Source organism: Malaya genurostris, chromosome 2, assembly GCF_030247185.1.
Source record: "Malaya genurostris strain Urasoe2022 chromosome 2, Malgen_1.1, whole genome shotgun sequence".
In the NCBI taxonomy this organism is placed as follows: domain Eukaryota; kingdom Metazoa; phylum Arthropoda; class Insecta; order Diptera; family Culicidae; genus Malaya; species Malaya genurostris.
Genome location: NC_080571.1, coordinates 139,050,226 through 139,078,159, shown reverse-complemented (window position 1 = coordinate 139,078,159; position 27,934 = coordinate 139,050,226). Strand labels below are relative to the sequence as shown.

Genomic DNA, 27,934 nt, shown 5'->3' with positions numbered 1-27,934 from the left:
CCGTCGAATGCGCTGTTTCTTGTCATACTCACTCCAGTCGCATTTCCACATTTTTTTGCTGCTGATGAAGCGCCAGCCTGAGGTGAGTTCCGAGTCAGCTTTTTCTTCTGGTGAAGGTTTAGCGTTGCAAGTGTCTTTTTTTCCTATTGGTTTTAGTGATTTGTTTGCTTCCAATTCTTCAGCTAGAGTTTTAGTTTAGATAAATCCTTTCACAGTTTTAGATTAGATAAATCCTTTCACAGATCACTGAGCTATAAGCTTTAAAATACAAGAAAGGTACACGCGCCATATGAATTATCCTCTTTGATACTCGTTTATACCAAACATTTCAGAAGAGTATAATTTTGAATTATTTGAGATTATGTCATACAACTGAAAATTTCATCATAAAATTGTGATCATATTTCCGATGGCATGTAGCAAAAATTATGTTGATTCGTTAGATACAACAAGAGATATTCACGATCAAAAACTTATCACTCTCTCAGAGGGTACATTTTGAAAAGGCGGCCCTTAGTAAAGTAAGTCGTATTCACGACAAAAAATAAATATTTATTGAAACATGAGTTAAACTCAAATTATGAAGATATAAATTGGGTATTCAGCTATAAGTGGTGACTTTTCAGCCCTATTATATACATATTTGGTTAATACCATTAAAACATCATTTGCTTCCACAATTTTGTGATTTATATGCAGCGAAAATTGTAAACCTACTTGTATTGTGTGATGGGGAAAAAGAAACTTATATGAAGACTAATATAGAGAGCGAATCGATTCAATGGAAGATTGCGTCGATTTTTGTTCGAATTTGCTTATAATATTATGTGACATTATATCTAAAAATTTCATATTTGTGAGTCTGTGTAACTCATTTGTACTACACCAGGGAGGACGCTTCAAAATCTTTTTTAAAATTTTATTCTAAATTCTTTGAAGAGTTTTCTTCCTGGTAGAACAACAACTTGACCAAATTTGTACTGCATAAAGCATGACTGGTCTGAACATTTGTTCATAAATTAATAACTTGCTCTTTAGCCAGATCTTAGAATTTCCGTTTACAAGAGGATATAAACATTTATATATTTATAACACTTGGCCTGGATTCCTTCAATGTGATCCTTGAAAGTGAGTTTTTTGTCATACGTTAAACCTAAGTATTTTGCTTGATCAGACCATGTCAATTCCAAGCCATTCAATTTGATAATGTGTTTATTGTTTGGTTTAGGAAATTAAGCTCTTGGCTTATGAGGAAGGATAGTTCATTGCGTTTTGCTGCAATTTTTCATTTTGATAGATAATCACTGAAAATATTTAAACTTCTTTGTAGGCGACTGCAGATCACTCTTAGATTTCTACCTGTGACTAGTACACTTGGGTTGTCACAGAATAGCGATGTCTGACAACCAACGGGTAGATTTGGAAGATCTGAAGTGAAAATATTCTACAAGATTGGAGGTACGCTCGAATCCTGCGGAACACCTGCTCGTACGGATAGCAATTCAGATTTACAATTCTGATAGCTATCCTCGAGAGTATGATCAGTTAAATGATTTTGAATCATTTTGATGAAATAAATATGAAACTGGAAATCACACATTTTTGCTATTAAACCTTTGTGCCAAACACTGTCGGATGCTTTTTCTATGTCTGAAAGAGCAACTCCAGTGGATAACCCAGAAAATTTATTTGCTTTTATCATGTTCGTTACTCTTACGAGTTGATAAGTATTTGAATATTCATGACGAACCCAAACTGCTCTGGTAAAAAATGGAACTCTCAGTTATATGAGATATTATTCTCAACAAGATATTTTTGTCGTGAATACGACTTACTTTACTATGGGGCGCATTTTCAAAATTTACCCTCTGAGAGAGTGATAAGTTTTTGATCGTGAATATCTCCTGTTGTATCTAACGAATCAACATAATTCTTGCGACATGCCATCGGAAATATGATCACAATTTTATGATAAAACTTTTAGTTGTGCGACATAATCTTAAATAGTTCAGAATTAAACTTTCCTGAAATGTTTGGTACAAACGGGTGTCAAAGAGGATAATTCATAAGGCGCGTGTGCCTTTCTCGTATTTTGAAAACTCATAGCTCAGAGATCAGTAGAAGAATTTATATAATCTAACTACCAATAGAATCGAAAATGTTCAACTTGAACGTATATTGCAACAACATTGAAGTTTTTCAATAGTACACTATTGAAAAACCTGTTTGATTTAACCCATGACAGCACCAGCCAATCAGAACGCGAGATGTCTGCATCTATACAAGAGCATCCATATAAAAGTTGAGTGGTTCATTTTTCCCGAAACAAGACACACGAGAGCAACATCGAGGACCTGTCGTCTCACTGTTTCCCGTTCTGCGAACAAGAAAAGGAATTTTGGCAAGGGGGCTGTCCGTACTCCGCTGCCAGTAGCAGGTATAAAATGAAATGTGATGAGAAATAGCGTCATTTAAGTTAAAGCAGCTACTCTTAACGTACTAGACACCGTCTGCACGATGGCACTGAAAACCGGTAGAAAGGCAGCCAAAAAGTACAGCAAGGCCCATTCAAAAGCACTTTTCAGTGCTAAATATAATCATAAAGAACTAGTTGAATTTATTCGCTTACCTACCATTTTCCGAGCAACTGTTGCCGAAACAAGACACACACCAGAAGTTTAAATAATTTGCACCGACACTAACACATTCAATTACGAACGGCAATGCGAAAGTGGAAGTGATGATGTTGAACACATCTTTATAACAGATCGGCTGAAAAGTTCGTATCGTTTCTATGAGAGGGCGCCACTAGAATTAAATCCATACCATTTTCAGTTAGTACCAACCTTCAAAAGATACGTGTATAAATTTAACAGCTGTCTGATTATTAGTTTGTGAGATATTGCATTTTGAGTGAAGCTACTTTTGGTATTGTGAAAAAAATGGAAAAAAAGGAATTTCGTGTGTTGATGAAACACTACTTTTTGATGAAAAAAAGTGCCGCCGAAACCAAAAAAATGGCTTGATGAGTGTTATCCAGACTCTGCACCGGGCGAAACAACAATTCGTAAGTGGTTTGCAAAATTTCGTGCTGGTCATATGAGCACCAAAGACGATGAACGCAGTGGACGTCCAGTTGATCGAGATAGCTGACACCCTAAAGATATCAAAGGAACGTGTTGGACATATTATTCACGAATATTTGGATATGAGAAAGCTTTGTGCAAAATGGGTGCCGCGTGAGCTCACAATCGATCAAAAACAACAACGAATTGATGATTCTGAGCAGTGTTTGGAGCTGTTATATCGAAATAAACCCGATTTTTTTCGTCGATATATAACAATGGACCAAACATGGCTCCATCACTTCACTCCGGAGTTCAATCGACAGTCAGCTGAGTGGACTGCACGCGATCAACCGAACCCAAAGCGTGGAAAGACTCAATAATCGCCCGGTAAGGTTATGGCGTCTGTATTTTGGGATTCGCATGGTATAATTTTCATCGACTACCTTGAAAAGGGAAAAACCATCAACAGTTACTATTATATAGCGTTATTAGAGCGTTTGAAGGACGAAATTTCAAAAAACAGCCTCATTTGAAGAAGAAAAAAGTTTTGTTTCACAAGTCGATGGAAACCATGCTGAAATTGAACGAATTGGGCTTCGAATTGCTCCCTCATCCACCGTATTCTTCAGATTTGGCCCCCAGTAACTTTTTCCTGTTCTCAGACCTGAAGAGAATGCTCGCTGGTAAAACAATTAGAAGCAATGAAGAGGTAATCGCTGAAACTGAGGCCTATTTTGAGGCAAAGGACAAATCGTACTACAAAAATGGTATCGAAAAGTTGGAAGATCGCTATAATCGCTGTATCGCCTCTGATGGCAATTATGTTGAATAATAAAAACGGAATTTGGCAAAAAAGTGTGTTTCTATTAAACGATACGAACTTTTCAGTCGAACTGTTACTAGTATACAAATATGCCGTGCGAAACAGAGTTGCCACGTATACAGATCAATATGTATTTTTGTCGTGAATTCTTTAGTATGCGGCCGAAAACAAAAATGAACAAATTGTTAGAACAAAGGTTTAATTTGCGCATTCTACTTTTCAGGCGTATCAGATCTGGCTAAACTTAAAGCAATCTTAAATATTTCTTTATCACAGTAATGTGGTCGTCCTGAAAAGGACGGGGTTTGCAACTCCTCGTCGTTACGGATGGCCAGCTGCAGATGGCAAGGGATGATTTTCGTTTTCTTGTTGTCACGGGCTGCGTTACCGGCTAATTCCAACACTTCGGCAGCCAAGTACTCCATCACTGCCGCCAGATAGACCGATGCACCAGCACCGACACGCTCGGCGTAGTTCAACTTACGAGGAAAACGATGGATTCTGCCGTTAACGGGGAACTGCAGACCAGTACAGTTTGAGTGGGACTTTGCCTTGCCCTTAACCGTTTCTCCTGTGTGCGTGTTTCTGCGTAAAAATTCCACAAGATGCTGTTAACAGCTAGACATCCCATTCAGTATTAGTGGCTGCCGCTCTATTTTTTTGCATAAATATCTGTTTATTAATCCTATTTTTTGTGTATTACATCAACATTTTACAGTACTAGTGTTTTGACCCTTTGGTCTTTCATCTTTGTTGTTCATACGATTCGTTATTAATAATAGGTGTTTTAGTTACTCCTGTTTTACATACTAATGTATAATCATAATATTTATTTTAATTATTAATAAAATATCTACCTACTTATAACTACCCCTAACCTAAGACGTACAAATTTTGATTTTTTTTATTCAATAATATATATTAAGGCACACTGCGTTAAGCTATAAGATGCCGAGGGCAATTATTTTACTACTTAAAATTAGGGTAATTTCTTCTCTTTCGTGATGTGATTTCGAGGAGATCAGATTTGAAGTATGTAGTCTCCAACTAGTCATCGGCAGCGTCTGGTCGGTTGGAACTTCTACGCTGAATTATCCTGGTGACGTTGGTACGCATCGATGGTTTTCGTATTCTTTCGTGTGGGTCCGCGGGAAACACCCTCTGGCAGCGAGAACCCGGCGGGTGGCCCGCGCGTTTATCATCGACTGAAAGGAGTGAAACAGAGAGAAATAAATGTTGTTGGAAAAAGGGATAGGAAAGTGAAATTACTCAGCTCAGCGAAAAGATCTAATTAGTTCACGTCGAGATAGTGAAGAGACGAAAGAAGGGGGAACAAAACAAAATTAGTGTCAGCACAAAGATCTTGTTAGTTCCGAAGAAGATGGTGAACAGATGTTGGATGAGGAGTTGCGAGCGGATGTTAGGATCAAGGTTGAACTGAAATATCATCGGGGGATAAGAGAAGACTTTCTAAGGAATACTAGTTCATTTTGCAAAAAAAGCAAGAACTCGTTTTGCTTTTATTTCATTGGCTTAAACATCCACGTGGAATGGGATACAGGTTTCTGAGAGAACACAGATCAGACTTGTACGTTGACGAATTTTATGAACTGGTATAAGAGTGACATATAGGGAAGGTCTCGATGAGCCAACACATCTCGTATTGGAACCCCTGGTGATATACCGCGGGCCCGAAGGGAGTCCATTAGCTGCGATCTGGCGCCACAATACTCGGTACATGCCCAGACAATATGTTCGATGTCGTGATAACCCTTACCGCAAGTGCAGAGACCGCTCTCCACGAGGCCGATACGCCGGAGGTGTGCATTCAAGATGTGGTGATTAGACATGAGCCGGGACATCACACGAATGAAATCACGACCCACATTCATCCCTCTGAACCAAGGTTTCGTCGATACCTTCGGGATAATGGAGTGTAACCATCGTCCCAGCGTCCCATTACTCCATGAAGTTTGCCAACTTTCGAGAGTCCTTCGACGATATATACTGAAAAATTCGTTGAAGCAAATTGGTCTTTCGTCAATTTCACCATTTAATGCGCCCGCCTTGGCCAGTGAATCTGCCTTATCGTTGTCCGGAATAGAACAATGCGAAGGGACCCAGACTAAGGAAATTTTATAATACCGTCGAGACAAAGCTCTCAAGTGTTCCCGTATTTTCCCCAGGAAATATGGGGGATGCTTTTCTGGCTTCATTGACCGGAGAGCCTCTATTGAACCCAGTCTATCCGTGACAATGAAGTAATGGTCTTCGGGCGAGGTTTCAATGATCCCAAGGGTATACTGAATAGTAGCTAATTCTGCGACGTAAACTGAAGCCGGATCACTGAGTTTGTATGAAGCGGTGATGTTCTGATTGAAGATACCGAAGCCTGTGGACCCGTTGAGATTTGATCCGTCAGTGTAAAACATCTTTTCACAGTCGACTACTCTAAACTTGTTTGGTACAACCTGATCAGGTCTCCTGGGTGGGCACCCCACCATGATCCAGTTATTGTACGAAGAAAGTTGATTCTCTGCTAGCATTTCTGTTTCAGATACCTAATATGACATCCCCAGGTGCCTTTTGAGTCGAAGCAGACCCCGAGATATTTAAATGTGAAAACCTGAGCTATGGTTTCACACCTTAGTTGAAGCTGTAATTGTGCTGGCTCTCGCTTCCTCGAAAATACAACCAGCTCAGTTTTCGCCGTAGAGAACTCGATACCCATTTGAAGAGCCCATGTCGACAAGTTGTCGAGGGTATCTTGCAATGGTCCTTGGAGATCGGCAGCTTTGGGTCCTATAATAGACACAACGCTGTCGTCGGCAAGTTGTCTTGCAAGATGTGTTGATACATTCATCGATATCATTTACGTAAAAATTGTATAAAAGGTGGCTTAAGCATGAGCCCTGAGGAAGACCCATGTAACTGAATCGTGCTGTCGACAAATCACCATGCGCGAAATACATGTGTTTCTCAGCCAATAGATTATACAAAAAGTTATTCAAAATCGGTGAAAGACCATGCTGATGCAGCTTCTCACATAAGATATTTATAGAAACCGAGTCAAAAGGCCCCTTGATGTCTATGAAAACTGATGCCATTTGTTCTTTACGAGCTGTACGAAGATGTGATCGTAAAGTTAATGCGGACCAATGCATTTCCACACTGCTATGAGGCTCAACCCTGAAAGATCAACTGATCGTTTCCGCAAGGTGAAGCAACATTTACAATTCACAAAATCGGATGTCTGCTGTATCAGGTGAAATAATCACGACAGAGAGTCAGTGTTAAAAGGGCGCCAGGCAAGAAGATTAGCATGAGCATGTGGCTCATAGTTTATTCATCTAACCGTGAAATTATTCATTCATTAAAATTATTAATAAATCACTAGTAATAACTACCGTAAGAAAGTAATAACTGCTGTAAGAAAGGTTAAACATTCGTTTGTCAATAAGAAGCGTACATTAAGAGTGCAAGAATAAAGGTTATTTGGCTACTATAAATTCCAGTTGGGAAAATGTAATAGAAGCGGGGGTAGCACCTTACAGTAAAAGGAGAATTTGCTGAGCTAACGAACATCTGGTCCTTCGAACCGGATTTTTAACGACTGAGATCGTTTATTCGGAAAACAAACTGAAGATACGTTAATTTCATATACATCGTACCTGACGCTACCTTCCCGCCATCTTTAAAAAACAGCAACTTCGGATTCGATTTATAGTATTAACTACCATTTATGGCACATTTTATACAATATATCAGGTTAGTGGCATTCCAAATTAATACACCGTTTGTGGTCATTCTACCAGGTCTTTTGCTTGCATGGCACCTCTATACTAATTCATCGCAACACACTCAATCGTGGGAGCAATCGACAAAGTTCATCGTCTGAGAAACCAACTCAGAGTAGCTGACAGCAGATATTTGATTCATACAAGGTAATTGCCTGAGTCAGGCAATTAGCGCTCCAATTCCCTATCTTTTTCTATTCCGAGCTACTTGGTCTCAAATTGTAGATCCTGATTTATCATCGTATCATGTCTGGACTGGAGCTAAAATTGCGTAACTTAAAAACCCGTCGCCGCAGTATAGCAACGTCTTTCAATTTGATCAAACAATTTGTTGCTGACTACAACGCTAAGAGAGATATCGCTGAGGTACCAGTTCGACTAGAAGCGGTCGTTTCACTGTGGGCAGAGTTCAACTCTGTTCAAGCTGAGTTAGAAACTACAGATGAAGCACCTGATGCTTTAGAAGCATATTTAAAGAAGAGAGCCGAGTTCGAGTCAGCGTTCTATAGGGTTAAAGGTTTTCTGTTGCAGCAGGTTCCTGCTATTCCAACAGCAGCACCAACACCAGTCGTAAATAGCACGAACAGAGTAAAATTACCGGATGTAAAACTACCAATATTTGATGGAAAATTCGAAGCCTGGTTAAACTTCCGCGATCTATTTGTATCGTTAGTACATTACTCATCCGATTTGTCGAGCATCCAAAAGTTTTATTACCTCCGCTCGTCACTCAGTGGAGAAGCTTTAAAATTAATTCAAACTATACCGATTAGGGTTACAAATTACACTGTCGCATGGAATTTGCTAGTGGATCATTTCCAGAATCCAATTGTATTGAAGCGGAACTATGTGCAAGCTTTATTCGATTTCCCACCTTTACGTCGCGAGTCAGCAACCGACTGACCAGCGACTGGGAGGAACATTCTGCAGCTCATGAAACTGTGAAATTCAGAGATCTTACTGATTTCATGCAACGAAGAGTCAATGTTTTGCAACAAGTAGCCACAAAACCAGTAGAAATCACACAGCAGCAACAAACGCAAAATAGAAAACTAACTCAGCCTCGTTTTGGAATACATGGAGCATTCCAGGATAATCGATCCCGAAAATGCATCGCATGCTCCGTGAACACTTTGTCTACCAATGCTACACTTTCGCTCGTTTGCCAGTCGATGAGAAAGAAAAACTTGTAAAGCGAAACCATCTATGTCGCAACTGCTTCAGAAAAGGACACTTTGCACGAGAATGTGCTTCGGAGAGTTGTTGTAAGAAATTTATTTCTAATACTGGAAATTCGTCGAGCAGTGCTGCTGTTAATCCAAGGGTAGGCAGCACAACGATACCAGCATCTGTAAATAACACGTCTATTCAACGTCTAACGACAAATGCTACCGTTGCACACTCCGGGATTACCAGTTGTAATTCACAAATCCCTGGACGAACCAAAATAATACTTGCAACTGCTGTAATTATATCAATCGATGATACTGGTAAGGAGCACTTGGCGCGCGCCTTGTTAGATTGTAGTGAGTGTTGTTTCGCAACGAAAAGATTATTCCAAATGATGCAGGTGAAAAAACTAGAGTTGATTTACCGATAGCTGGGATTGGAAAGTCGTCGGCTACAGTCAAATATCAATTCCAGTCGTTAATAAAATCGAGAAACTCGGAATTTTGCGCGAATGTGGAACTCCTGATTCTACCGAAGGTCACTAATAGTTCGGCTGAAAAGTTCGTATCGTTTAATAGAAACACACATTTTTTTGCCAAAATTCGTTTTTATTATTCAACATAATTGCCATCAGAGGCGATACAGCGATTGTAGCGATCTTCCAACTTTTCGATACCATTTTTGTAGTACGATTTGTCCTTTGCCTCAAAATAGGCCTCAGTTTCAGCCATTACCTCTTCATTGCTTCTAAATTTTTTACCAGCGAGCATTCTCTTGAGGTCTGAGAACAGGAAAAAGTCACTGGGGCCAAATCTGGAGAATACGGTGGATGAGGGAGCAATTCGAAGCCCAATTCGTTCAATTTCAGCATGGTTTTTCGTTGTTGTTTTTGATCGATTGTGAGCTCACGCGGCACCCATTTTGCACAAAGCTTTCTCATATCCAAATATTCGTGAATAATATGTCCAACACGTTCCTTTGATATCTTTAGGGTGTCAGCTATCTCGATCAACTTCACTTTACGGTCATTGAAAATCATTTTGTGGATTTTTTTCACGTTTTCGTCGGTAACAGCCTCTTTTGGAAGTCCACTGCGTTCATCGTCTTCGGTGCTCATATGACCAGTACGAAATTTTGCAAACCGCTTACGAATTGTTGCTTCGCCTGGTGCAGAGTCTGGATAACACTCATCAAGCCATTTTTTGGTATCGGCGGCACTTTTTTTCATCAAAAAGTAGTGTTTCATCAACACACGAAATTCCTTTTTTTCCATTTTTTTCACAATAACAAAAGTAGCTTCACTCAAAATGCAATATCTCACAAACTAATAATCAGACAGCTGTCAAATTTATACACGTATCTTTTGAAGGTTGGTACTAAGTGAAAATGGTATGGATTTAATTCTAGTGGCGCCCTCTCATAGAAACGATACGAACTTTTCAGCCGATCTGTTATTGATCTCCCGTTACTCAACGTTGACACTACTACCTGGAAAATTCCCGAAGGAATTACACTAGCCGATCCAGCCTTCAATTTGCCTAGTGCAATAGATGTTGTATTGGGTGCAGAGATATTTTTTGATTTATTTTCTGTTCCTGGTCGTATTTATCTAGGCGACACATGCCCGTTACTTATCAATTAGGTGTTGGCTGGGTTGTGTCCGGCAAAGCGAGAGGCGAGTTTGTCGCCAATCCCGCACTCTGCAATTTAGCAATGGAGGAACTGGCATCACTGGAGAAGAAAACACAGTGCTTCTGTGTTGCTCTAATAAAAAGTGTTTTTTTTTCAGTGATTTTAGAAGAAGTTCTAGTGAAATAAGTAGTTTAATTATTGATTATCAGTGATGGTGAAGTCGTGCTGAATAAAGGTTTGGTCGCACTGGCGTGGTTGGAAGGATATATTTTACCACACAGGAATGACTGCCGCTATACAAGGGAGTATTTTTTCTAATAATATATTTCTAAAGGGCTACGAAATGTATCCCTAAAGGGCTGTCATGCCAGATCTCTCTGAAACAGCGTTGCCAGTAATATCAATTTGGCTTTGTGCTATTTCCAGTAGTTTTTTTGTGGAATTATTTTTTATTTGTAGCTAATATTTTCCACTTGTTATAGCTTAGATTAAAACGGCATTTATTCTGCCGTGTGTTGTCCAATCATGCATATTCCGGACAACAAGCACGTAGTCGTGATAGATGCAAACGTGTTGATACTCGAAGGGGATGAGAACTAATGCGTTGTCGGATATGCCCCCATCACCTCATTTGGTATTTTCTAGTCTTCTTTGTTGCTCTCCGTTTTTGCCTTTCTCATATAGAAAGGCTATGCAATCACTGTGAAAATCGACTTTTTAACCGAGGCCCGGAGGGCCGAATGTCATATACCATTCGACTCAGCTCGACGAACTGAGCAAATGTCTGTGTGTGTGTCCGTCCGTGTGTGTGTGTATGTAACAAAAATATGCACTCACTTTTCTCAGAGATGGCCAAACCGATTTTCACAAACAAAGATTCAAATGAAAGGTCTCATAGTCCCATAGCTTGCTATTGGATTTCATTCCGATCCGACTTCCGGTTCCGGAGATATAGGATGATATGTACCAAAAAAGTGAAAAAAATATGCACTCACTTTTTTCAGAGATGGCTAAACCGATTTTCACAAACTAAGATTCAAATAAAAGGTATTATGGTCTCATAGCTTGCTATTGAATTTCGTTTGAATGTGACTTCTGTTTCTGGAGTTATATGGTAATATGTGAAAATTTAAGAAAAAGTTTACACTCAATTATCTCTGGAACAACTCAACCGATTTTCGCAAACTTAGATTCAAATGAAAGGTCTTATAATATCCTAAAAATTTGTGGAACATTTTATCTGGATCCGACTTCCGGTTCCGGAACTAAAGCGTGATAAGTGGAAAATTACCAATTTTATTAGTATTTTTCCACGAACGATGGTTAAAAACAGGTACAAATCCCATAAAATTGTCTGATAAATTCTTCTAGTTTGCAGAGATTGTTAGTTTGTGGGCATACAAACTTAATTCGGCACTACTGGTCCCCTCTTTTCCTGTTCCGAGAGCACCGAAAGTGGAGAAGAAAAACTCCTAAAACTAAATTCACTTCGATTTCTCTGCGATGCTTGAACCGATTTTCACAAATCTTTATTTGAATTGAAGTTCATACTGTCTTTAAACCTACTGTGAAATTTCATCCGGATCCGACTTCCGGTTCCGCAGTTACAGGGCGATGAGTATCAAAGTTTTCAAATCGCCATATAGAGTGACAATATGTACAACACCGAAAGAAGAAGAAAACACCAAACGAACAAGGCGTGCTTACGTACACGTTGTGTAGTGATGTCAATAATAATAATAACAATCCTACTACATGTTTCATGCTGCTGATTCATGCTGTTTAGCGCGCTGTAGTAATAGAAACGCAGGTTCGTTTCGTTAGATTTAGTTTAATTGGGTTAAACGAAATAGAGCATGAGATAGTAAGTATAAGTTTAACTACGTTCAAAACTGTTCCAATTTGTAGGTCATATTTGTTGGTAGCAAACGAACCAACTTCGGCTATTCCGTTTATCTGAATCCGGTTTCGGGAGAATTGGAAATTGTGATTAGAAACTGCAAAAAGGATCTCACTCACTTTTCTTGGAGATTGGAGAAAAGTCTTATAGTTTCATACGGAATTCCTTAATTTGTTGTGGATACTACTTTCGGTTCCGGAACTACAGGTTAAACAGGATTTATAGAGTTTGTGAGATTAGATCCAAACAAATTATCCTATTCCTATTCAATAAACAGTTGTTTTGCGAATTTCACGGTTATATTCATGATGTAATGAGTAATATGAGAAAGGCATCATTACACCACTAGGTGGATTAAAATAGGTTTTTAGTTTTAGCTTTGTTATTCTACGGTTCGCGTTTTTAGCGAATTTACTGACTTAGGCAAGCAAGAAGATAATTTTTCGGTAAAAGATACAAAGTCTACCGAAACAGTTAAAAAATTTAAAAAATCAAAAATTCATAAAACAAGTTCTACAGATTGAATCTTTCATGTGAGTTGTAATTCAAATTGCGTTGAATATTTTAATCCTCCCTTTCATTCCTGAAACATTGGCCGATTCTTCAAATTCATCACAGGTAAAAAGTAGGAAGATGCATTTCTTTCTGGACAGGCCAGTTTTCAGGCTCTGTCCTAGGGATTCATAACCTAACATAAAGCACGTGAATTATGTTCGAACAATAGGTAATATTTAGCGTTTGAAATATTCGTTTGAGAAAGCAGACTCGACGTGGTTCAGGATCGCGTTTGGAATGGGCGCTCGTCTAAATGTGCGATGTCTACATGTTACACTTATTTCTAAAAAATTCGCGAAAGTTAGATGCATAAACGAGTGACTGCATACTCGACAGCGGTCTGTCCGGAGTTTTGTCAATTTCGGAGATTGACTGTTTCGTGCATTATATTGCCAGCACAAAGTAACACTTAAAATGATAACACTTCAAAACATTCTTGGTAGCCGGCTACCCAGAGCAATAAACACATGATAACATTACTAAAACATTTACTAACAAAGTATCCTCTCCTGTGATGCATGTGGGAATGCAGAGGATTCCTCGGTTCCTAGTAGCAACATGCATCGAACTAACAATCCTTCCCCTCCCAAGTAGATCAGCATTCGGACGTGGCCGGCGTCGGTATTGATCAGCATGCATGCATCAATATAGTTTGCACGGGGGCGGCCCGTTTGGCATAAGATCATTTGGCATAATACCGTTTGGCATAACGCTGTTTGGCATAATGGTCATTTGGCATAATGGTCATTTGGCATAATGCCATTTGATATAATAATAATTGGATTTGCAATATTTTAATCTAATGAAAATTTTCGTATGTGTTTCGATCGATTGATGTCCTGCAAGGAAAATTCGAACGAAATATGTGAAACCTTTTTATATAAGCAACTAACTTAGTGCCAGCCAATATTCTGTTCGTCATAGATGATTCAGGTCGAGACGGCCGAAGGCCGCGAGTGCGCCGGCGACCCGCCGTCGGAAGCGCCGGCCACTGCGGGGGGGCAGCGCCCCCGCAGAAATCACCTCTGTCTAGTTGCGGGCGTTTGCCCGGATTACCCAAAGCTAGGAGCTATTCCTCAGTTAAGTCCGAACGAGCGGCAGCGAGGTCGGACACCAGGTCATTAAAAACGATGCGGCGTAGCCGCATTAGACCTTTCAAAATTGCACTAAATTAGAACAATTCCTATTAAGCAGCATGTTCATCTGTTGTGCCAAATGACTGTTATGCAAAATGACCATTACGCCAAATGACCATTATGCCAAACGGCGTTATGCCAAACGGTATTATGCCAAACGACTTTATGCCAAACGTGGTAGCCCCGTTTGCACAGTGTGAAACAATGTGTTATTCCCAAACATGTTGCTTCAAAAAATCATTTTGCAATCTCAATTGGTCAAGATCAATAACGGAGTAGCAACACACGGGCGGTCTCTAATGCTAATGCTAATGCTAATCCCGCACTCTGCAATTTAGCAATTGTTGACAATATTCAGACCACAATGGAAAGGTTCTTGACTATTCAGGAAGGCAAAAATTCTAGTAATTATTCATTAGCGGAAACCAAATGCGAAGAAATATTTAAACAGACGGTACAGCGCAATGCTGACGGACGATATACAGTTCGACTTCCATTCAAGGATCGGCAGATCGAGCGATTGGGAGAAAATAGAAAAACTGCATTGTGGAGATTTCATTTGCTATAAAATCGTTTAGCTCGCAATCCTGATCTTAGTCGTCAATATCGAGAATTCATGAATGAATACCTTAGATTAGGACATATGTCACCGGTTTTAGATGAAGGAAATGATTTGAGTTCATGCTATTACTTGCCCCATCATCCTGTAATTCATGAAAGCAGCACGACGACAAAGGTTCGTGTTGTCTTTGATGCTTCTTGAAAAACGAACACCGGACTATCTCTAAATGATGCGCTTTTAGTCGGACCGGTTGTACAAGATTAATTCGTTGTGCTCGAATTAATCCAATCATCTTGATTGCAGACGTCGAAAAGATGTATCGGCAAATTATGTTACATGCAGACGACACTAACTTCCAAAAAATATTTTGGCGATCTCCAACAGATGAACCCATTCAAACTTTTGAGCTTAAAACGGTGACTTATGGCACCGCTTCTGCTCCCTTTTTGGCAACTCGTGTTCTAAAGCAATTGGCCATAGATGAAGCAAACAAGTATCCAATCGGTGCAAATGCAGCTCAAACAGATTTTTACGCCGACGATCTTTACTCTGGATCAGCAACAGAAGAAGAGGCAATCGAGCTACGCAAACAATTAGACTCGTTGCTTGCTGCTGGCGGATTTCAACTGAGGAAATGGGCATCAAATAGCAAAATAGTTCTTGCGGGAATTCCACCAGAAAACCTTGCGATTCACGGAATGGTGGATTTTGATAGATACCAAACTATTAAAACGCTCGGTTTGCACTGGGAGCCGATGAGCGATTGCTTAAAGTATCAAATTCAGCTTCCGTTGTTGGAAACAACAAGATTAACGATACGTTTGACTTTGTCGTATATTGCTCAGATTTTTTACCCTCTTGGATTGATAGGGCCCGTCGTTGTAACAGCGAAAGCGTTTATGCAGACACTCTGGTCACTCATGGATGACGATGGAGTTATATGGCAGTGGGATCGTGAGCTACCACCACTCTTGTACGATCATTGGGAGAAATACCATTCGGAACTTTCGTCGCTCAATCGACTTCGGGTAGACCGCTTTGTGCTTTTGCCCACGGCAGTTAAAATAGAATTGCATATATTTTCGAACGCTTCCGAGAGAGCCTACGGTAGCTGTGCATATTTACGATGGATCGATGATAGTGGAAGAATCAAAGTTGCTCTTCTTACCTCGCGTTCAAAAATAGCTCCACTTAAAAAACAATCGATTCCACGTTTAGAGCTCTGTGGTGCTCTTCTCTCAGCAGAGCTGTATGAGAAAATAATATCAGCTACTTGTTTAACATGTGACTCCTATTTTTGGACGGATTCTACGACTGTTATTTGTTGGCTGAAGGCACAATTCATACAATAAATCAACTAACTGATATTCAGAAAAAATGATGAGAGCGTGCCAGTTTTTTCGTATTCACGACATCCAGTTATGTCTCTGACATTACCCACACGCCTTTTTCAAAAACTTCACTGATAGAAGTCTAATCACTAATTAGTCGATAACTTGATATATCTGCTGGGTTTTAATTAGGTTTAAGGATGGAATTTACTTTAGCGTTTTTTCATCTCTTAAGGGAGTAAGCTAATGAAAATCACTTGTTGAAAAGGCAACATCGGGAAGATTTTGAATAAAATAGTCCATCTTTACATCTTGTAACAACACTTGGGTTGAAATATGATCATATTTCAGTGAGACTTCATTTTCAATAGGACTCACAACGTTCATATTAAAATTGTGGACAAGAACTGTTGAGCAAGTTTTTGAGCCTTTTGAAAGAAGTATTTGATTTTCTTCCTTGAGAGCAGGAATTTATTGCTGAGGTTTTTCAAGAACTTTAGAAAGTTTCCAGAAAGGTTTAGAATATGGTTTAATTTGTTCAACTTGTTAATCGAAATTTTCATTTCGCAAAACAGTAGGGAGTGTAGCCGAATTTTCATATAAAACAGAATAAAAATGATATACGCTGTTCTAAATGGTTTTTTATTGAAGATGATTTTCCCAAAATTTTACCCTTTAACTGTCATATTGGTGGAGTTCGGGTGGTTCTTCTGATTTCATTTTATTTAAATTTTTCAAACACCTCTTTAGCAAAAAAAAATGAAAAAAATTAGGAATATTTTACTAATCATGGGAAACCTTTCTGATTTTTTTTCAGAATTTTTCAAAATGTATTTCATGCGAAAAAAAATGTTCAAAATTTTTTTAATCGCACTTACAATTTTGGTACAACTCTAGATTTTACATCAAAAATTTATCATTTATGGGTACAACAAACTTCAACTTCAACGTTTCTGACTTCAACATCTTGCGGGATAGTCTGGAGGTTTCGAGATTAGCTATTAGCAGTCCTAAGAAATACTATAAACCAGATAGAAATTAAGTCGAAGCGCCTGCAACAAGTCCCGAAGACCCATTTTCTATACGAACAACATGTTCTTTTATAAACTTAATATTTTCAGTTTCTTGCTATATTCTGAAGAGGACCCCTTTAACAGTTTCGGAGAATCGTATTGTTTTATTGCTTTAATCGAAATATGTATTAACGAAGAATGAATGAGAAACTGAGCTATGTATAAAAATTGAATTTCAAACGCTTTCTCAAATATAGTTAATCGAATTTGCTTGCACTTAGTGGTCTTTTTCTGGTGTTTCATGGAGTACTTTTCTCACGTATCAGATCAAGCCCGTTTATTATGTATCTAGAAATCGTCTCCATACAGCTCAGACTATGACCACTATTTGCCTCCATTTGATCGATGAACCTTGCTCGCTATGCTTCTCTTTATCTTGAACCTTCCGAATCACATTCAAGAACCATTTTCAAATGTTTGCCGTCTGTTATCCTGATGACATGCCCTGCCGATCGTAGCTGTCCAATTTCAGCTATATGTATGATAGGTGGATCTCCAAGCAGCTGTTGAAAACCGTGGTTTCTACGCCGTTGATTAATTTCTTCTGACGTTTTCTTGTATCCTTATCCGCGGTCATAAATGAATGAATACATGAATTCATGAACCACCACGATATCGTCACCACGCACCATTATTCGAGTCGGAAGGTGTTATATTTTGAACCCTTCCCTCTCATACATTTTGTTTCGACGGATTTACTGTTAGTCCGATCCCAGTTTGATAATTCCGTCTTTATGAGCTGTCTTGTTGAGCAATTTCAGGCAACTTGGCTATTCATACCATGTGATACAGAATGTCGACGAACGTTTTACTTTAAAACTGATAGTTTTTTAGATTTCGCTTGGTCTCAAATTTACTTGATTTTTCGCTTGGTATCTAGGAATACTTTTTTCTGCAAAAGAACTATTATTTAACGGTCCTTTAGAATTTTTACTAAATATAATAAATTTTAATTGAATAAAGTAAATGTAAAATAAGGTTAAAATGACTTATCAGTTCATAAATAAAAACTTTAAACCGTATATTAATATTTGCCAATTCATTAGTTCTGATTCATGTGGCTCTCACCGGTCCTTCCTTATGAACATTCTATCTTAAGCCCTGCACTCAGGTTGTAGATGAAAACGCATGGTTAGTTCTAGGAGCATGTGATAAATGATTTTAGAACTAAATACCATGCATCTCCGTCTAATTGGATTAGTTATAATTTCGTTGGAAAGTCTGAATATTACAGGAAGATGATCTGAGTCAAAGTCAGCATATGTAATCGGTTCACTACAAATGTGACTTTGATCTGTTAGAACAAGACAAATTGTAGAGGGGTTTATTACGGAAGAGATATGTACAAGTCGGATTACTGGGATAAAGAATTGTGAATAACCAGCAGAGGCTGCAATGTTCCAAAATAGGTCTGACATAAACGATATATAAACGATATAGGTCTGAAATATGTAGTGTATAATAATTTAATTGTGTATGGATCCTGAAAGTTATGACTGGAGCGTTTAATAAAGTCCAGCATGCTATTTGCTTTATTGATTATGGTATTGTAGCGTTCCATAAAAGTTAGCTTGGAGTCTAATATTACGCCTAAATCTCTTACAATTTTACAATTTTCCACAAGTTGATTTCCTAGATGTATGTTTATAGTGTACAACTTACGCTCGAAAATGTCTGTTTATGTGCCCAATTCTCGCCATTTGCGGAAAGTTTGACTTTTCTGTTACAATTAAAAAAAATACAGCTGAAGCGCATCGAATGCTCTCAGAAATTTACGGTGATTCTGCTCTGAGTAAAAGAACGTGTCGGAAGTGGTTTCAACGTTTTGAAAAATGGTGATTTCGGTGTCGAAGACAAACATGGTGGTTGAAGAGAAAAACCCTTCAAAGATGAACAACTAGAAGCATTGCTTGATGAAGATTCGTGCCAAACCCAAGAAGAGCTTGCCGAATCATTGAGAGTGAGTCAGCAAGCCATTTCATAACGTCTCTAGGCCCGGGAAATGATTCAGAAAGAAGGAAACTGTGCCGTACGAGTTGAAACCGAGGGACATCGAGCGCCGTCTATTTGTATGTGAGCAACTGCTTCAAAGACAAAATCGTTGATGGGTTTTACATCGAATCGTAACCGTGATGAAAAGTGGGTTCGATACGATAATCCTAAACGCAGAAAATCATGAGGAAAGTCCGGACATGTTATGGTTTGTATTTCGTGATATCAGCTCGGCGTGATTTACTACGTGCTTCTAAAACCGGGTGAAACCATCACAGGAGATCGCTACCGAACGCAACTGATGCGCCTTAGTCGCGCACTAAAAGAAAAGTGGCTACAATATCAAAAGCGACATGATAAAGTCATCCTCCAACACGACAATGTTCGGCCTCACGTCGCAAAAGTGGTGAAAAAGTACCTGGAAACGCTGAAATGGGAAGTCTTGCCCTACCCGCCGTATTCCCCAGATGTCGCCCCTTCTAACTTCCACCTTTTCTGTTCGATGGCACACGGCCTGGCAGATCAACATTTTCAATCTTTCGAAGAGTTGGAAAAATGGATTGCTTAATGGATAGCGTCAAAAGAGGACTCCTTTTTTCGAGCCGGGATCCGAAAATTGCCGGAAAGATGGAAGAAACTGGCTTCTGGCGATGGACAATACTTTGAATAATACATCTGTAAGCACTTTTTCACAACAAAGCTTTTAATTTTTGAAAAAACGACGGAAGCAAAGATATACACCTGATAGATATAGTTTATTTTCCTACTGAAAGTTATTGAGTTACATTTTTTACATTGAGTTGGAGTGGACTTTTGCAAAACTAAATGAGGAATAGATTGATTACGTTCTGGAATATTACAGTTTCGTTGATATTTTTAATGTTCATGAAGAGTTTCATGTCGTCTGCACATATAAGCACTTTTAGATTTTTAAGAATGAAGGAAATTTCGTTTATATGTAAATTGAAGAGAAGAGGCCCTACGTGAGAACCCTGAGGTACGCAAGAAGTTACATTAATTGGTTCAGACAGTGTGTTTTGGAAGCGAACTACCTGTACCCGATTCGTTAAGTATGATTTGAACCATTCCAGAAGAGTACGTTTTATGCCATATTTCTGTAGTTTGTGTAGAAGTAATGGTTTGTCAATACGGTCGGAAGCTTTGCTAAAGAGTTTTTAAGTAGTTGCCAGCGTCCATTGCATTCAGATTGAATGTCATAAATTCGAAGAGATTTGTTGTATTTGATCAGCCTATCGGTTCTCAAATCACCATTTCCGGACTTATGCATCGTCATGGACATCTGCGACGTTCGTTCCTACTTTTGGACCATCCATCTTTCGACTTTAAGCCACTCGTTTCGCAACAGGGGATCGACCAGGAGGATGTCGAGGTCGGACCAGCGATTCCGGTTGGAGCTTAGCTTCCGGTTTACTGGCGTCTCGACGACCCAGGGCTGGTCTACGTCGCGAACTACTCGGCTAATCCCTGACGATGGATCTAGGTTCACTGGCTCCCGACAACTCAACTTCGATGCTTAGGCTTCTACTCGGCTAGTCCCCGGCGAAGGATCTAGGCTACACCGACAGAGAGTTATGCCATGTTATGTCACCGGGACACTTGAAAAATGCCGAGGTCGATCCGGTGATTCCGGTTGGAGCAAAGTTTCCGGTTCACTGGCGCCCCGACGACTCGACTCGGTGCTGTGGCTTCTACTCGGCTAGTTCCTGACGAAAAATCTAGCCTACTTCGGCAAAGAATTCCTCGCGATGGAAGTTCTCCCGTAGGCGTCGCTTCCGATTCCCGTGAACGGATCGATCGACAGGATGTCTGGGTCGCTCCAATGATTCCGGTTGGAGGATGGCTTCCGGTTCACTGGCGCCCCGATGATCCATATCGGAGCTACGTCACAATCTACTCGTCTAATCTCCGTCGAAGGATTTAGGCTACACCGATGGAGAGTTCCCCGATAACGGAAATACTTCCGAAGCGACGCTTGTTCGCTGGTCCCTCTTTATTGGCCGGTGGTCGCAGCAACCTGTTGTTCTGCTCTCCAATTCCACTGCAAGATGCCCGCGATCTGGGAGGTCGCGGTCGACACTGCGTTCCAGTTCTCCTCACTGTGGCACATCTTCTGGACTAGGTTCTCTGGTGTAGTTTCTCTGCCGCATATATCCAGTAGACCATTCCTTTGTGTCGCAAAGCAGGGACAGGCAAACAAGACGTGTCCTGCCGTCTCAAGCTAATTTGGGCAAGCAGGAGATGACGCGTGGCCGAACCTGTGTAAGTACCACCTAAAACAAACGTGACTTGTGGGAAACTGCGTCAAGCCAAAGTTTACTTCGCCATGGGGTCTGTCGATCCATCCGGAGACTTTTGAGATGAGCCGATGTGTCCACCTGCCCTTGGTTGAGCTGTCCCATTTCCTTTGCCACTCGCGTAGGGAGGCTGCGTTGGCAGTCCTACGGACGTTCCTGTCCCTCCGTATATCGTAGAACTCCGCGTCCTCCTTGATGAGCTGTCCAATAGGCATCATGCACGTCGGAAATGTTTCGTTAAGGCAAGACCGAAAATAATTCGAGAAATTGATACTTGGATTGCAATGAAACACAACTAATACGACAACCCGATTGAACATTACTCCGTTCATATAATTCACAATAATCATAATTTCCATGGTATTCTCGACAAATTCAGTCAGTTTTATATGTGAACCCTTTTGTTGGATACATTTAAAACACCTTTCTTTCTATAAATACCTTCTTAGTGATCTCCGAGTTTCATGTGTGTATGTGCTTGTAGCGTACTTGAATTATTATGCGTATGTGCTTGTAACATACTTCCGTATTTCCTCGTCACATTCGATCTACAACTTAAACTTATTTCCATCACCTTGAGTCGACAGTTTTCTCAATTCTCATAAAAAATGATTGCTTGATTTCGTCAATTCTGATTAATGTTGAGAATACTTATTCCTAATTTTTCCTTACATTTTCCAAGTTTGAGGCACTTGCTACACTCCCTCACCCCAAAATAACTTTATAATCTATTTTGATTTAACTTACTTTTTGTCAGTGAACTCACTGCAGATCTCCTCCATGGTTACCCTGAGTAGTGTAGACGTATCTGTGCTTTTCAAAAAATATCGATTCCCACATTGGTACATGTGCCAAACTTGATGGCGATTCGTTTAGTTGTTTCGTAGTTATGCTGAGACTTCACTCGCGTTTATAGGCAGACAAAGATTATTTTAACTTAGTTCATTGAATTCCTCAGCAACATGGAATCAGATATTTTGAAATTATTTAAAGAAAATTGCGTTGCAATCAAATTAACAATCCAACAACCATAAGTAGGATTCTAATACAATAACGACCCCGTTTTCTGCTGCTATCTCACAAGACGACACTATCCGGCACTCTTCATTGGCTCATAATATTATCACTTCAAGCAACCCTAACAATCACTTGAACCGATCATTTACAGTATACTGTCAGAACGTCCGTGGCCTACGCACTAAAACAATTAAACTTCTTTCGACCTTCTCTGCTTCGTGATAGTATTTAGAGAAACATGGATTAGTAAGAATATACTCGATACAGATCTAACCGACCAGTATACCATCTATCGAACCGATCGTAATAATCTCACTAGGCGTTATCTTCGTGGTGGCGGTGTTCTGATAGGAATCAAAAAGGCATCCAGAGTAGTATTGTGACCGTCTCAGCGGCAGACCGTCTAGAGCAAACAGGTGTTCACATCACTTGCGGGAGAACTTCTCTCGTCGTTTGTGCAATATATCTTCAACCAAACACGGATATCTCTCTTTACGAGCAACATGCAGTTTTTGTGAATGTAATAGTTCAACGCGTTTCTGCTGTTAAAGATTTGGGCATCGTCCTTGATCGTAAGCTTCGTTTTACCGAACAATTCTAGTTATGGCAAACGCTTATGCAGTTTTATGACTTATCAAACACAACACCAGAGACTTTGATGATGTGTATTTCCTAAAGGCAGCTTACGTCGCTTTAGTACGCAGTATTTTGGAATACGGAGTTATAATCTGGGTACCCTACCACAACGTCCACATCGATCGAATCGAACGAGTTCAAAAATGTTTCATTCGATTTGCGCTACGACGACTTCCATGGCAAAACCGTCTTCAATTACAAACATGGAGCTAAGAAAATCACTGCGCGCTGGTTAATCTTCCTACACTACAAAATAGGTGAATTTTTCTTCAGCGACTGTTTGTTTTCGACTTGCTTTCAAATAACATCGACTGCCCAACGCTTTTGGAGAGACTGCATTTTATTATTCCTGGAAGATCATTGCGGAGAACAGACTTTCTTCGACGATTAGTCCATCGCACACAGTACGGTCAAAATAATCCTATGGATGTTTGATGTCATCGCTTCAATAGTGTGATGCGGCCAACATAGATACATACCAACGTCATCTGGAAGACTCTCATGATATATTCAATCCACCGACCGGTGCCGATCGCCAGTTGAAGGCTGGATCTGCCAAAGTCGACCACTGCGATCCCAATACGACATTACCTTAGAATACTATCCTAGTTTTAGGTTAGTTGTTAATTAAAATTAAAAAAAGCCCTTGGCTTCTTAGAGCTTAAGCAGTGTACCTAAAAAATTATATTATTGAATAAAAAAATTAACATCACTGAAAGATGATTAGTACGACCGTACAAATATTTGCATTAATTATGGCTTCGGCTTTAGCGGTCTGTTAAATAAGAACGGCTGTTATATACTGCCCGACGTTTCGACTACTGGTTATGGTCTTTTTCAAGAGAAACTGTAAGTTTATTGGTTATAAAAGATATTACAAAAATATTAAAAAAAAACTCACTATCTTATCGTTCCTCGTCTAAAAATCGTATGCCCACGAACGGTTGTTTACATAATAACAAAGCTTCTTCCGTCACTTTTCTAAAAAATACAAAAAGCATATGTACGATCACCAAAACCTGTTCATTTACAATCATTAAAATATTTTAATTAAACTGATTTCTTACGTTGCACTAATAACGTTTGTTTTAAACATTAGCCTGTTTTACCACTATGCACTACCTAACGTCACTTTCAAAGATGGTGGGTAAATGATGAGATGGTGCTGAATTCAGTGAACTTATTTGCGTGACTGAGCTTGAGCGAGAATGGTGAGATGATAATTTATCATTCTGTTGTGCTTTTGATCTAGAGATCTTAGAGTGGGTAGTTTTAACTGTGTGGAGTACGCCTGCGTATGTAGTACTTAAACCGTCTATGTCTGTGCGGTGATTGATAGTGTTAGGAGTGTTTACAATATGACACATTTCTATTATGGGTAAAGAAGTGGATTTGAAACTACGATCTATGATTTTAGTCTGACTTAAATCAAAATTATGTTGGTACCGTATGACATGATCTACCAGTGCGGTTTTTTCTTTAAATTTTGCTATTTCGCTATCTATGTCTCCAGGTTTGTCTGACATTAGTGTTAAGCAGTGTTGGTGATTGCCGAAAATTTGACAGAAGCTGCTATATTGCTATCTATATTGTATACAACATTTTCAACCCGGTAGAAGATGCTACAAGAACTCGAGTCTCTCAATGCGTGAACCGCGAGAGAATTTTTCTACATGCCTTCGCTCCACTTCATACTCTGAGTATTTCACGGCCCTTAAAAAAATTTACAGTCTGATAATGATCGTTGCTGTGTGGAATTTCCCAGGAGAGAATCGCAAGTTGACAATTATCGCAGAAAATCGAGTCGATGATTCAACTTGATGATTCTCATACTAGGTTGCAATATTTCATTTAATGAACTGATGATTTGACTATTGTTTTTTGGTGTAGTGGTTGATGATGATTTTTTGCGAATTTTATTTATCAAACGGTTTATGAGTGATGCGGGATAGTTGTTTTGACGGAGATATTGAAATATGGTGTGCTTTTGTTGGTCTATTGTCTGAGTTGTATCAAGTTTGGTAACTCGTTCAATAAAATTAGTTGCTACGTTCATTTCCATCAGCATCGGTTGGAACGAATGGTAGTTTAGTAGTCGTCCGGATGATATCGGCTTTGAATACCATTTTGTTGATATGGTTTGGTTGTTTTGACGGATTACCAAGGTGCCTAAGAACGGTAGTTTGTTATCACTTTCCTCCTCTAAGGTGAACTGTATGTGGGGATTATAGCTGTTGAACTTTTGTAGTGTATTTTGTACTTCTGATTTTGGTAATGCGAGTATGAAATCATCCACATACTTTTTGAGTATAGGTGTGTTGAACGTTAGATCCTTTTTAACTGTGTTTATTAAATTTTCTATAACCAACTCAGCTAGAATGGATGATAAAGGTCTGCCCATTGCTGTGCCGAAGGTCTGTTGATAGTATTTATCGCGAAAACGGAAGTAACTGTTGTTGATACAGAACTCGACGATCTCCAGAAATAAATCAAGGTTGATATTGGTGTGTTTTCTTATTTTGTCCCATTGCATAATAATGTCATGTATAACTAGATCCTTAGGTATGTTAATAAAAAGCGATAAAACATCGAAAGATACCAATACGTAATCAGGTGGGAGGATGATATTGTTAATGTACTCAACAAATTCGAAGCTATCGGTGATGGTGTAATTGCTGTGTATGCTTTGTTTGAGAATGTTCGCGATCATTTTTGACAAATTGTACGTAGGTGCCGTTGTGTTGGGTACTACGGGACGGAGTGGTAAATCTGGTTTGTGTGCTTTGGGTTGTCCATAGATTGATGGGCACATTGCCGAAGAACTATGTAGATGTTTAGCCATTTTTTGTCTATTAGTTTTAGATTTAACAGTCGTGTGACAAACGAATTGTTTTTGGTTTGGTAGACGGCAGTTGGATCCTTGGATAGTACTTTGTAAGTGGAGCTGTTTAACAGTTGTAACATTTTTCTGTCATATTCGTCTGCCTGCATAATTACCATCCGTTTGCCCTTGTCTGACTCCACAACGTATATATTTTTGTGTTTATGTATGAACGTTTTTAGACTTTTGGTGACATTATTACAGAACTTTAGCAGTGGTGTTTTGTATTGGCATTTATTATTGCGAGTTATGTAGTTTTGTATTTGGTTTACTATGACACAGCGATTTTTATCTTGAACCTGTTTATCTTGGTGTGTGGTCAGTATGGATTCGATATCTGCCAACAGATGATACAGTTGACATGGTTTTATGTTTTGTGTAGGCAAAGCAAATTTTGGTCCTAGACTGAGCAAGACCTCGACATCGTGTGGTACGTTGATAGAGGTTGCATTTAGTATTGACCTTTCATTCAGTGTTGGTATGACATATTGTTGCTCGATTGACTTTGTTAGCAGTTTTGTAAGCTTTGCATTGGTGGTTTGTTTCTGTGAACGCATTAGTCTGTTGTACGACAGTGCTTGTGTTTGATCGAAACTTTTTATGAGTTGTTCTCCAGTTTGACTGGTTACTAACTGTTTTATGCGTTGTTGGTTCTGTTTGTAATCCTTGATCTTGTAAAAAGTATGCTTTATTTCGATGTTTAGCAGTCCTTTTTTGAATCGTTCGATCAACGTTTGTAATTGTCGGATGTACGGACTACGATCTTCTAACAGTGGGTGTACGCATTTTAGTGAGTTAATTATGTGTGGTGGAAAAATTCCATTTTTGCGACATTGTATAAGGAAATCCTTTCGCACGATCATTTTACATAACATGGTATTAAGCAGTGCATACTGTTTTTAAAGCTGTGTTGTGGATAGGCCATAGTGTCTTTGTATTTGCATGAAGAAGCTTGGTTGTATATTCGCCATGATGATTTTTGAAAGATGATTAGTACGACCGTACAAATATTTGCATTAATTATGGTTTCGGCTTTAGCGGTCTGTTAAATAAGAACGGCTGTTATATACTGCCCGACGTTTCGACCACTGGTTATGGTCTTTTTCAAGGGAAACTGTAAGTTTATTGGTTATAAAAGATATTACAAAAATATTTTAAAAAACTCACTATCTTATCGTTCCTCGTCTAAAATCACTATCTTATCGTTCCTCGTCTAAAACTCACTATCTTATCGTTCCTCGTCAAAAAATCTACCACTTTACGGTACTGTCCTCAGCCCTTAAGGTGAAATGTAGCGGAATGCGAAAATCGCGTTTTTGATCAATTATTCAAAAACTAGACCAATTTTCGGAAAACCAAAAACACTTAAGTTTTCTAAATCAAATTTATCATAACTAAGTATTCTTAGAATTTTGAAATTTTGCTTTGCCGAGCCGTAATTGGTTTTTGAAATGTATAAACGGTTACTGTTCCGTTCCACGGGGATGATTTTAGAACTGAAAAGTAGTGTTTGTAGCAGAATTTCACAAAGAATCTGAAAATGCAACTCAAAATTATAAAAATTTAGCTAAAACAACCGAAAATTGAAAAAGTGTGTGATGTGATGTGAAGTGAAGCCACCATCAGTTCAAGGTCTTGCCAGTGGATGCGGGTAGACTTACAGTAGCCCCGATATGACTCATCCATTCAGCTTCTTACTATAGCTGTTACCGAAAAGCGACCAAAAAGGGTTGGGCGGATACGTAAGTAGAGTCACTTACTCGTATTCCGCGGGAATAAAAGATGCTCTTCCAACCATAATATCCAGTGCATGGATGAAGCATATCGCTATACATGCTTGAACCCGCCTGATGGTTTGTTTGAGAAGGGCGCGTCAGACTCATGTCAAACCTTCAGAAGGAAACAAGTTTCCTTCAAGTGACTTGGGCTGGCTATCCACAATCCCTCGTCCAGTCATCAATTCGTCCGATGCCCTGATGCTCCCTCCTCTTTACGCTCCCATGCAAAATGTTTTATATTGATAAATACAATTAAACATAGTGTAAT

The 27,934-nt window shown here is 39.3% G+C and overlaps 1 protein-coding gene across 14 annotated transcripts in view; it reads left to right on the top strand.

Annotated features, from left to right (window-relative positions):
- The window catches only part of LOC131430107 (regulating synaptic membrane exocytosis protein 2), a 1,567,561-nt gene that overhangs the window by 9,250 nt on the left and 1,530,377 nt on the right, over positions 1-27,934 (top strand). For 2 of the 14 annotated variants that reach the window (XM_058594800.1, XM_058594803.1), the window contains exon 1: positions 22-82. The exons of 7 other annotated variants lie outside the window; for them this stretch is intronic. In XM_058594800.1, coding sequence (XP_058450783.1) covers positions 65-82 — 18 coding nt within the window. In that variant the 5' untranslated portion in view covers positions 22-64. Of the gene's footprint in view, positions 1-17; positions 83-27,934 lie in introns of those variants that run through there. 5 more of the 14 variants (XM_058594792.1, XM_058594804.1, XR_009229487.1 and 2 more) reach the window with 3 other exon arrangements.